The following is a 12,874-nucleotide window of genomic DNA, read 5'->3' on the forward strand; positions in this document are numbered from 1 at the left end:
ATAATTAGAAATAAAATTAAATAAATAAATATTATTTAAAAAAAAAAAAACTACACAAACTTTGAGCACCAAATCAGCATATTAGAATGATTTCTGAAGGTTCATGTGACTGAAGACTGGAGTAAATAAAAGATAAAATATAAAAAAATATATAAAATAAAAAAAAAATATTTCACAATATACTATTTTTTTTACTTGATTTGTAATCAAATGAATGCAACTTTAGTAAGGCGTTTTTCAAAAAAAGGAAACACTTTTTTAACCTTAAACCAAAATAATAATTGCTGTAAAAGCATTGTTCATTATTAGTTTATGATACCTAATGCATTAAGTAATGTTAACAAATTAAACCTTATTGTTGTGTGATTTTCTTCATGCAATACATTTCAGTTTACCATTGGATAAAAGGAATGTAGTAACGTTTCGGAAAGGAACATAAGAACCTTCAGCTGCACGATACTAATGTTCTCAAGTTTCCACATTGACAACATTTCAGCTTTGACATTCACAGTGAGGTCTCCTTGCAAAACGTTTCACTTTGGACAATTTAAATTTGAATGAATGTTCAACCATCAATGTTTGTGCTTCTGTGTACATTCTGTGATGTGAGATGGGGAGAAAGACAGAGGGATATTAGAAAAGAAAAGGACTGAGAGAGAGAAAAATGTGTGGTGAAGGGTACTTTGGGTCTCCCGGCAGTGCACATAGAGATATTGAGCTGAGTTGGCATATAATCCATACTTCACCATAGACTTCAACAGCATGAAGTACATCCTATAACTGTACTATGAAATCAGCAGAAGGGCTTTTAAGCAAAATTGCCTCTTGCTCTAATGAGGGGGAACTAAACGTTCTGTCAAAATGGGACATCAATGGTTTCACAAAACATCCACCTGTTAAGTGATTCAACAACTGTACCAGATACGGTCAAAATTTTGGTTGAGATAAAGTCTAGAAGAAAAAAAAAGAGGAAGAAATAAAAAGAAAGCAAAGAGGAATCGATAGGCCATGATTCTAACACGCTACTGTACTTACATATTTTCCTTTTGTCTCAGTGGCTGTTTGTTGGAAAATGGGCTGCATCCTTTTACATACACCACACCCTGCATGTAGAAGAGATGTTAGAGGTTAAGGTATGGTCACATTAGTGAAATTTTAGATGACATTTCAAATCACAGCTAACACTTAAGTCCATTTGGTCACACTTTGGTCCAATTCTCACTATTACCTAAATATTAACAATGCCTTTTGCCTCAATAAACTTCTAATTATTGCTTATTAAGGGTAGATTATGGATACAGAATGAGGCATTAATATGCGCTTTATAAGTACTAATTAGGAACTAGTTGATGGTGAGAATTGAAAAGTTACCATCACTTTTAAACCAAGCAGCTTTCCATTTTGTCCAAATGCGTGTGACCAACTTAAACCATTGCCAAAATCTGAGTGGGGTTGGTAAGATACTTTAATGGTTTTGAAAGAAAACTCTTATGATCATCAATACAGCATTTATATAATCAAGAACACTGTAAAAACAGTAATATTGTAAAATACTATTACACTTTAAAATAACTTTTCAATTTCTACTATACAGATTTGGTGCTCAAGAATCATGTCTAATTATTATCAATGTTGAAAACTATTGAGCTGCTTAATATTTTTGTGGGGACCGTTACATTTGTTTCAGGCCTCTTTGAAGAATACATGTTATTAAGAAGAGCATTTATTTGAAATACAAGTCTTCCGTAACATTGTAAATGTTTCAACTGCAACTTTTGACCAATTTATCGCATCCTTACTGAATACAATTATTCATTTCTTAAAAAATACCCTACTGACCCCAAACTGCAAGTCAATTTATTCCCTAAATGAGTGGTTCCCAAACCTATCCTGGAGGACCAACACTGCACGTTTTTGTCTCCCTAATCAAACACACATGATTCGACTCATCAGCTCAATTAACCCATGTGATAATGAACTGATGAGTTGAATCAGGTGTGTTTGATTAGGGAGACAATGAAAACGTGCAGTGTTGGTGGTCCTCCAGGACAGGTTTGGGTACCACTAATTTAACCTCAACTTAAAGCTACAATATGTAAGATGTTTGTAATAAAATATCCAAAAATCACTTGCACAGTGTGATATATTTTCTGCAGTTGTGTACTTACAATATCCCAAAAGTTCCCGAAGATTTTTAATTTCAGAGAAATTACAATTTTAAATAACGGCTCGTCCATGTTCACTAGTCGATTAATATCCGCGTTATGCCTGGTTTCCGCTTATACTGCCATAGTAACCATGGCGACAGACATGGACAACTGCGTTACGTCTAATGGCACGCTCACGCTGTTGTTGTTTCGTTCAAACATTATGGACCATAGCAAGCAGACTTTGGGACAAAAGGAAAAATAAAATGAGGATCAATATCGGTTTTCGAGATGCCGAGAGCTCCACGTCCGTGACAAACTTCCAACTTGACAGAGTTCTTACATGAACTTTATTAGACAGGTGAGCAAATGTACATAAAACGAATCAATTATCTAGCGCGACATGATGAAATGTTAGAATATGATCAGTGTGTTATTATAATGTTGATCTAGCTTTCTGCTAGTCTTATTCAACCAACAAACTAACACACAGAATAACATTATAACTTTCAACACTCGAATGCAGTTTAACAGCGCTGCGTTACCTCAAGTTTAATTCGTCAAATAAACCAATGTGTGTGAGTATTAATTCAGCACTTGTGGATAGTTTGGTAGAATGAAATATTCTTATTCCTTTATATCCGTGGGACTCGCGTGTGTCTCTCTTTAAGCAATCTCGCCCTGCTTCATACCACAGTCATGTTAAAAACATCAATATATTCACTCATCCATAAACATTATTAGATCCATCAGCATGACGACAAGTTCCATAATTCCACTTATGCGTCATCAACCTAGGCCTTTGTTATTGTAAGAGGTTAGTGAACCCTAGCAGCGAAAAAAAAAAAAAATTACATGCTGTAGCTTTAAGAAGCACAATGGATACTGTCTGGAGTCTTGGAGGGAAAAAATTAAATGTCAATCTAAATATGATTTCAGCTGATTCCTCATCTACAAGACTTAACTGTTGCAGTAATGAGCTTGTGGGTTCCTCTGAGCACTACACAAGGAATCAAGATGAGTCTTTGGAAGTTAAACTCTTGCTAATAGTACATTGACAAATGCTGGACATCCTAATGAGATCACGACCACAATACCAACCTGCATTGATTCAGGCACACCACTCAATCACACTTTACAAGATCTGTTTTGCTAGAATTTGGTACATCTTGCATGATTGCACACAGTTTGCATCATATGTGGTGGAAGATTACAAACAGGGGTGACTCACATGGGGCGTAAAACATCATGAGGATGGGCCGCTCCTCTTTTTTCAGCAGTTTCCGGAAATCCTGCGGGCCAAACAGGACAAAGTGAGTGAGCCAAACACTGGGTTGAGTGGCTATAACTTTTAGTAGTTTCAAATGATCTCAGTAAACCAACAAAGAAGAGTTGAGATCCCCTGGCCTTTCATTAGCAGGTTCATTACTCCACTTATTACACCATCACACACCAGCACAGTGTAGGGGTTTTTGACTGAATCTGCCACAGTCATTTGCAGTCTCAAATTTTTGTTTAAAAAAAAAAAAAAAAAAAAAACACTATTGCAAAACATTCGACTAGATTTATTTTAAATCTATTAAAAAGTGGACAGTGCAATGTCTTTCAATTAGGGATGCACCGATATGACAATTTTGGGCGATACCGATAACCGATAATTCTTTATATTTGAAAGCCGATAACCGATATTTTGGCCGATAAATCTAAATCCAAATTTTTAGACAATTTTCGATTTTCCTCATTGAAAGCCAAGATACAAACACAATTATGATATTCTTATTTTAATGTTGTGTAGCCGATATGACACACTTGCGCAGCACATTTTGCACTTTAACTGGATTTTCCTTTTTTAAAGTGATTTCAATCATATTTCAAGCAATTTAAAAGCATCATGTTGAACAGTGCACACCTAAAGTGCCTCAGCTGAAGGAAACAATACATAATTTATCGGCTTTTAGAAATCGGCTAGATGTTCTTATTGGGCCGATAACGCTAACATTAAAAATGATCATATATCGGCCAATACCGATAACGTGGCCGATATATCATGCATCCCTACTTTCAATATAAAGTATTGTCAGAGGGTGGAGGCAGGCTCTCACCAGGGGTTAGAAAAAAAAAAATTTAAATATTAAAAATATATATATATATTGCTAGGTTTTTGTTGGTCAATGGTGCAGTCTGTTTCAGTTGCCTCAAAATAGCAATGCGCCTGAACACACCTCAATTTCAGACCAGCACCATGGGTGCACAAATAGGTGCAAATACATTTACTTTTTAAACAACTATTTACTATTTAAACAACGTTGGCGCAGGACGCGAAAAAGATAACTGCGTCAGGCTGAAACTAGCAAAAAACACTTGCATTGTGTCAGGTGTATGATAGAGCCATGAATTCATAGTTTAACTTTCCTGACAAAAATGATGTTTATCACTACTGTAATGTCTGGAAAATATTATCACAATTATAACTTCAACCTTGTGTCTTGAATTTTTAGATGCAACTTTAAGGCATTTAAAACCACACTTGATCCTGGATACACTGTCTAGCTGCCAGATTTAGCCTCTAGAGACAGAAGAATAGGAAGGCTCTTCTGTTGCAGATTGCTCAGCTACAAGTCTTTTGTTCTGTGTGACATTCCCACACCTGATAAATACTCAGCAGAAAACCGATCTTCGCTGCAGTGTGCTTCAGAGAGCAATACTTACCTTCTCTGACTCTATGTGAACAACATCTTTAGCCTCAGGGTTCTCCTCCCACAGGGGGGCACCTGAAGGGTCTTTCAGGAAAGCCACCATGGACTAAGAGAGAATAGATAGAAACTTTGAAAAGAGATCATTAGAGAATCATATTTCACTGTCAAAAGAAACTGCAAGTGCATTTATTTATTTTTATAAGTGAATCATTGTGAGATTAGATATATGGATCAACAATAATAGGATGAACACTACTGTTCAAAAATGTTTAATGTTTTGAAAGACGTCTCATATGCTCATCAAGGCTGCATTTATTTCATCAAAATACTGTAAAACAATTGCATTGTGAAATATTATTGCAATTTAAAATAATTTTCCCATTTTTATATAGATTTTTAATTGCAATTTATTCTTGTGATGCAAAACTGAATTTTCAGCATCATTACTCCAGTCTTCAGTGTCACATGATCCTTCCGAAATCATTCTAATATGCTGGTTTGCTGCTCAAGAGGAAACATTTCTTGTTATCGGTGTTAAAATCAACTTAATATTTTTGTGTAAACTGTGATACATCTTTTGAGGATTCTTTGATTAACAGAATGTTCAAAAGGACAGCATTTATTTGAAATATATATTTATTTGTAACAATGTAAAACTATTCATTTTTTTTAAACTTTTAATCAATTTAATGCATCCTGCAGTAAATAAACGTATTCCATTCTTTCATGTTGCTAAAATAATTTATAAAAAAATAAAATGCAACCACAAATATTTCTGCAGTATAGAACTGAGTCAGTTCAAGAGCATTTATCTTTTTTCTTTTTTTTTTTTTACTTTATTGAAAGGAGTGTGTTTATTGGCATATTAGTATTTGCTGTGAAATTGGTTATTGGACATTTACATTTAGACTACTGGAATTTGGACTTTATCATTTTGCTAATTGAAGTAATATTCCAAACTTGTTCTAAGCATGATCTTACTTGAACATAAAAATATGGAGACTTATCACCAATCATCAAAAAGGTTTCACTCTTGCGCAATTACACTAATTTAGTTCCTAATCTATGAATCCTAGACATTAGGAACTAATCACTCCCTTGACATAAAGTGTTCAAAGTACAGCGTTATTATGCTATACCAAGGGAAGATGAAGCGCAATATGTGGTACTTAACAGCAGGTGCGTTTAATAAGAGCTCTCCATTTTTTCCACACCAGTGGCGCCAGCGAACTTGTCCCATCACTGTTTCATCATCCAGCAAAGCTCATCTCATTCATTTTTAACATATTCACATTACAGCTCTCCTCATTCCAGAGCCATTCATCAATGCCTCATCACATTCACTCATAATTGAGCTGAAAGGCGTGTGGAGAATGAGATAGGTGAGAGAAACCAATGGGAGACGAATTTGATTCGTCTACTTCTGAAGCTTGGACTTCTAGTTCTGCTGCTTGAGACTGAGCACTATGAAATAACAGCCATGGGAAAACGGTGGGCGTCAAGCGGGTAAATAACAACAAAGAGCAAATCATCCACTAACAGATGACAGAGTGTGCATCCAAAAATGCACAGACGGTATTTTCTGCAAAAGCGGATTGTCAATCCATGTCTAACAAAGAAATATTGATAAACTGGATTCTGAAAAAGGCTTCAAAAAAGCTGTGAATTTTGTTAGAAATGCCATCATCACAATGCAGTTTTCATAAAAACTACCTTAAATGTGGATGGTCTGTTGTATTCCGTATGGAAGGTCCCATCCCTAAAAGGACCACAAAACTAAGATCAATTGCTGAGTTCATGGTTCTCAGTAATAATTCATGAGATCTTCATCTACCATTGTTACATGGATCTCAGAAAATGAAGACTGTTCTTACTTGTAATGCAGGACCTCGACTCCTTTGGTTTTTGAGCTGGGGTCTACCTTGACTTTTTTGCAGAGTTTGCGGCCTTCTGAGTCCCTGAGGTGGGAAACATACATTAAAACATGAATATTAGCTAACCGTGCCAAGCATTATAGCATTTTCTAGTGAAGTTATTCGCATCACACGGCCAAGATGTGCTGCAGTTTGGTAATTTTTCACTCAAGTGACATCTCTTAAAGGAGTAGTTCACTTTAAAAAAAAAACTTTTGCTGATAATTTACTCACCCCCTTGTCATCCAAGATGTCCATGTCTTTCTTTCTTCAGTCGAAAAGAAATGAAGGTTTTTGATGAAAACATTCCAGAATTTTTCTCCATATAATGGACTTTACTGGGCTCCAAACGGTTCAAGGTCCAAAAGACAGTTTCAAACTGTTCAAAGGGCTTTAAACGATTATAGACGATGAACAAGGGTCTTATCTAGCGAAACGATCGGCCATTTCAAAAAGAAATTAACAAAGTTTAAGTTTTATAAGCTCACATCAGCGTAACTCTCCTGTTCGAACTCGTTCATCAAAATGAACTAATCTTTTTTCGAGTCAATTCGTTCATTTTGTTCGTTGAACGAACCAAATGACTCGAAAAAAGTTCGAACAGGAGAGTCACGACGAGCTTTTAAGCTTATTAAACTTAAACTTTGTTATTTATTTTTTAAATGAGTGATCGTTTGGCTTGATAAGACCCTTATTCATCGTCTGGAATCGTTTAAAGCCCTTTGAACACTTTGCACTGAAACTGTCTTTTGGACCTTGAACGGTTTGGTTCCCACTGAAGTCCATTATATAAAGAAAAATCCTGAAATGTTTTCATCAAAAACCTTAATTTCTTTTCGACTGAAGAAAGAAAGACATGGACATCTTGGATGACATGGGGGTGAGGAAATTATCAGCAAAAGTTTTTTTTTTAAAAGTGAACTACTCCTTTAATGTGGTCCAAGACCTCTGTTGGTATCCCTTGTTGCATGGTATCCTTAACGCCGCCTTCACACTGGCAGTTAAAATCAGCTACATAATACGCAATATGTCCCCCAACGGACGTCATACTACATAGTGAAAAGCGTCGGAAGCAGGTAGAACAAAAATGGCGGAGAGATTAGAAAGGTTGATTCTGTCAGTTCTGCATGATCTCTCTGATGAGGGTTATAAAGATATTAATAGGAAGTCTGCCGTATGAGGAAAGTTGCTCAGGACGTTGACATGTCATGTCGACTAAAAAATGTGCTATAGTGGTATAATTTCAGTAGTTCGATGCCTGCTTACAATTTAATTGTATTAACTGCCCTAACAAAGTTAGAAAGTCATGAAAATAAAAAAAAATGACAAGACAACTTATTTATAAAATCATTATTTATTTTATCAAAAGTTAAGAATTCAGGTTTGTTTATCAGTACCATAGCAACGCTCAACTTCCGCTGGAATTGACGAATAGGAACCGTCTGTAGTTTTTCGCAAGAGTACAATTTTTTGAACGCATCCGGATGACCAACGGACACGATTTTCTTTGCACCGCACTCGGTCGGACCCGTTTCGGACCCATTTGCATGCGGTCTGCGAATCTCCATAGGAAATGAATGACTTCCGGTCGTTTCGGAGCCGTATCGTAGCGGATTTCAACTGCCAGTGTGAAGGCGGCGTAAGAGCCTTCTCCAACACCACAACTGAAAGGCATCAATCCTCATTCGAGAATTTTATTGATAGTCCAGTTTTCACATCCATATGTTAATATAGGAAACAATTGCCTGGGCTGGCTACATTTGGCTGTGAGGTTGATGTCTTTGCTCCTCCAGAATTGGTGCATGCTTAGCATTGCATTACATCCTATTAAAATTCATTATTTCAGGTGTGCAGTCTCCAGTTTGGTCAATCATCGATCCTAAGAAGCCGAAGTACTTTTTTCGTTGATGGTTACTTTAATTGCACTGGTTCCAACTGTTGACATCGTTTTTGTATTTTTGACGTTCAGGTGGAGTCCCATCTTTTCACTTTCCTTTTGAATTTTTACTATAAGGCGTTTCAAGAACATGTTTGGTTTCTGCTAATAAGGTTGTCTCATCAGCATATTTCCGTCGCCAATCTTCACATCTATTGTTGAATCGTTCCAGTTACAATTTTGCACTTTGTTTGCTACCTGAATTCAAACATAGTAATTGAATTGGATATTAAAGATACTATCAATTCAAGCATGAATGGCACACAACCCAAGAAGAAATGCAAGCAAAACAAAGTTTGAAGCAACCATGTTCAGTACAGTGTCTGCAAGCGCAATCAATTAACGTCATACTTTTTGTGCAAACACAGAGGCGAAAGCGAACATCAAGTCATAGCGAATTATGCTCAACAAATATTATAATCACATTATTCTATTATAACACAGGCCCTTGAAGGACATTTGTCATGCAAATTGATGCAGCCAAAAAGTGAAGTGATACAATTAATAATGTCCCAAGACATTTAATAGATTGCTGTAGCAGCAATACGAGACCGCTCATGAGAAGCGACAGATGACCACAGCAATAAGCTAATGTAAGGGCCGCTTCTAAGTTTTGGCAAACCCTGTCATTCTTTTTTTTTTTTTTTTGAAGGACAAGACATTCAGCTTTCTTTGCTTCAGTGCATTATACATGAAGTCTGCCTGCTTGAATTCAGAGCCATAGGTCTCCAGATAAGAAAAGTGAAATGTTTTTCCTCTTCGCTCTGCTTTAGTGTGTTCTTACAGCTGAAGAGCACACTGCAAAAAGTCCTGAGCATTAAATAGATTTTGTACGAGTATGTGGTACTGTTGATAGCAAACATTCCACAATCTGGCATATTTTCATCCCAAGCAGGACTAAACAATAAGACCAGCCTGTCTGTCTGGAGGTCAGCGTAAACATCGCTCGAGACAGTTCACACAACTGTCACTTGCCAGATCTGGACAGTGCTGCACCACAAATTTTTATCATTTGCAAGTGTTTTTAAGCCTTGCCAATTTAAATATCCAAGCACAAGACGACAAGAAAGAGAACTCCATTCAATTGTGAGAGAAGTTGTGTGCTCACAAATCCAAAGCCCAGAAAGCTGCTTCTCAGACAGCAAGCAAATGAATAAAGCTCTTTCACATCATTTCATGTCAAAAAACAGTAAACAGTAATGGTGCGTTCACACCAGACGCAAATAGCACATCAGGCGCAAATGATTTCAATGTTAAGTCAATGCAAAGACGCGTTAAGGCCGTGTGTCCACCAAAGCGTTTTTCCACGCGCCTTGCGTATGTTTTCAATTGTTTTCAATGGGAGCTGAGCGGGTTTTTTTTACGCTGAAGCGCCGAACGCCCGGCGTTTTTTACTTGTCACTGGGAGTTGAAAAATGTTCAACTTTGGATAAAACGCAGCGCTCATCACTGTCACTTTTTACCCAGCCGTCCAATCACAGTGGAGGAGGGGCGGGACTAATACCACGCCGACCAACTGTCAACATTCAAGCTGCTGCGGATATTCTGTATCATACTGTAGCAACGAAACGTCTCAATGGAAAAAACGCTGCGCTGCCAAAACGCTCTCAAGCGCCCAAAGCACGGCGTCTTCAGCAGAGCGTCTAGCATTTTCAGCTGGCTAAAAACGCTTTGCTGGATACACGGCCTAAGCACGTAAAAATTCCTGCGGCACGAATGAGGCGCAGAGTACGGCGCGGTAGACGCGAATACGCCTCGTTCACACCAATTGAGCGTCTGCCGCGTCAAGCGCGTTACGCGCAAATGATTTAGTGCTAGTTGTGCATTCGCGCGTTTGACGCGAATTCCCGTCTGCCGCCCGAGTTGAAAAATCTGAACTTTCGTGCCGCGTTAACCAATCAGGAGCCAGCTGCTTGCTCATGTGGTGAAGGATCTGGATGCTTCAATAAATTATTTTGTAATATGACTCAATGCCAGGTGTGGTTCTAATGCACAACAAAGCAAATATTTTATCACTTAAAACTTTATTTCAATATACGAGACATGTTCATCTTGTATTGAATGTTATTTATTCCATATCTAGATTATATGAAATATTATTATGATGTCAAGACACCCAACATACATGTGCATAAATTCGTGTCTGGACGTGAGAGAGAGAAAAATCACAGGACATGTTAATAACTTTTGGGGGCTGGCTCTATTTATCATCAAAAATCAAAATCATACTTCCACCGCGGGACAGGTGGAAGTACCGCTGACAGCAGCCGTCATCCAGGCGCAGCTCCTCGAGCAACCAAATGGTGAAATTCACCAAACGGTTCGCCTCTGAAGGGTCCGGTGGACACAAATACGGCGACGATTATCCCCAGTTCTGCTCTCAAAAGCAAATACAGAGCAGTGACTCTCTCGATGAATGCTCGATCAATATAAAAAAGATGGCCGCCAATGGGTTTCGATTCTGACGCATGTAAATTTCGCTTCAAACTTTTGTTTTTACATGCGTCAGTTTCACTCTTGACGTGCAAATGAACACAAAGTGGTCAAGTGTCAAACTAGACGCGGTACACGCGAATTTGACGTGCTATTCGCATCCGGTGTGAACATTTATATAGTTTGTGTTATATCTTTCAATATAAACAGTTGAGAAATAAAACGCACGTGTAACAGTTTATTAGATCCATGCAGCTCTTAAAGTGACAGCAGCCTAATAAACCAACCTGCTGACTGAATGACTTTTGTAACTTTAAAAAGGATTAATATACATTTAAATACAAATACATTTTTATGCAGTGCTAGTTTTTAAGTTGATTTTAATTTTCTCTAACTGAAAATTTCTGCTAGACTTGAAAAAAAAAAACATAAAAAGCAGTGTTTATTTTATTTGTTCTATTATATTTGTGCTATTGCTCGTAATTGAACAAAGACAACAACTAGGCCTATTTTATGTATTTATTACTTTTTGTGGTGGGCAAAATTTTGGCAGGGCAAGTAAAAGAAAAGAAATGCAACACTGGACCGACCGGGTTAATTCCATGTGCTTTATTGTGGGAAATATTAGATATGTTAGATAAACCTATCTAACATAAAATCAATGTAGCATTAAAAGTAGCTAGATTTAAACCTCAAATGTCTTTATCACAAGTAGCCATTTGGAGCCTTTCTACAGTACGTGATAAGTAAACATTTGCAGCTCTCAATTTTTACACAAAAAGTAATACATTTATTATGCTCAACAATTCAACCCTGTTACTCAAGTTATTGTAAAAAACATCATCAACAATCAACAATATTTTAACTTATGGGAAATACAAGTTAAATAAATAACAATTACACATTTGGTTTTAAACTATTTAGCTCTAGAAATGTAAATTTGATGTGCATTTCAAAAACAGAAACGGCTGTTTCTATTTATATCTAGTTTAACTTCCTGACTGAGGCTGACGATCAATTTTCTGAAAACTTTGTACTTTTAACTGGCCAATTGATGAATAAACAAATACAGCCTTTGTTTATAAGAATTTCTGGCCCTATTTGTATCCTATTTATGGCAAAGTGCCACAAAGGGATTCAAAATTCTGCGGTTGCTAAACTCATTGCACAAAAAAAATGAACACTCCAGATCCAGACAAATTCATCTTTGTCATACAGCCAATGACAAAACAAAAACACAACAGCAACAGAGCACTCCATCTTAACACTCACACCTCAACAGAATCTGAGAACAGAAAAGGCCCACAATTACCTGGTCCCACAGTCACCGCACATACACCCACACCCTCCCAAAGACATCCAGATATCGCTCCATTGAAAAGACTTCCCTTGAGCGATAATGAGCATGGAAATGTATTACATAAGGACAAATAGGAGCAGAGAGGACTCAGCAGCGATCTAAAGCCCCATGCTAATGGAAATTCAAAGAGACAGAATTCAATTATGCTTCTGACAGCATCCACCCCCAACCAGCTCCATCCCTTAAAGGTAGATGAGACGCCATCATTAGCGTTCTGCATTTCCCACATAACGCCTTTGTGGGAGGACCGAGATAGGTGCGGCGGAGATCAGAGCTCAGTCTGTCATGTGGGAAACTCAATTATGCATGCTGTGTGTTGAAAGAACTGACTCAGGATCACAGATGGCAATAAGCACACATGCGTAGACATATGCCCTCCCTCAGCCTCT

At 37.3% G+C, this 12,874-nt stretch overlaps 1 protein-coding gene across 1 annotated transcript in view; it reads right to left on the bottom strand.

The window, feature by feature from the left end:
• Window positions 1–12,874, bottom strand: part of pdia5 (protein disulfide isomerase family A, member 5) — a 74,038-nt gene that overhangs the window by 43,170 nt on the left and 17,994 nt on the right. The window contains exons 4-8 of the mRNA XM_039683020.2: window positions 6,718–6,801; window positions 6,557–6,602; window positions 4,857–4,949; window positions 3,379–3,439; window positions 1,036–1,103 (exon numbers count right to left, since the gene is read on the bottom strand). Of these exons, the coding sequence (XP_039538954.2) occupies window positions 1,036–1,103; window positions 3,379–3,439; window positions 4,857–4,949; window positions 6,557–6,602; window positions 6,718–6,801 (352 nt within the window). The remainder of the gene's footprint in view (window positions 1–1,035; window positions 1,104–3,378; window positions 3,440–4,856; window positions 4,950–6,556; window positions 6,603–6,717; window positions 6,802–12,874) is intronic.

The sequence above is a fragment of the Pimephales promelas genome, chromosome 7, assembly GCF_988280905.1.
Source record: "Pimephales promelas chromosome 7, fPimPro1.hap1.1, whole genome shotgun sequence".
Taxonomy (NCBI): domain Eukaryota; kingdom Metazoa; phylum Chordata; class Actinopteri; order Cypriniformes; family Leuciscidae; genus Pimephales; species Pimephales promelas.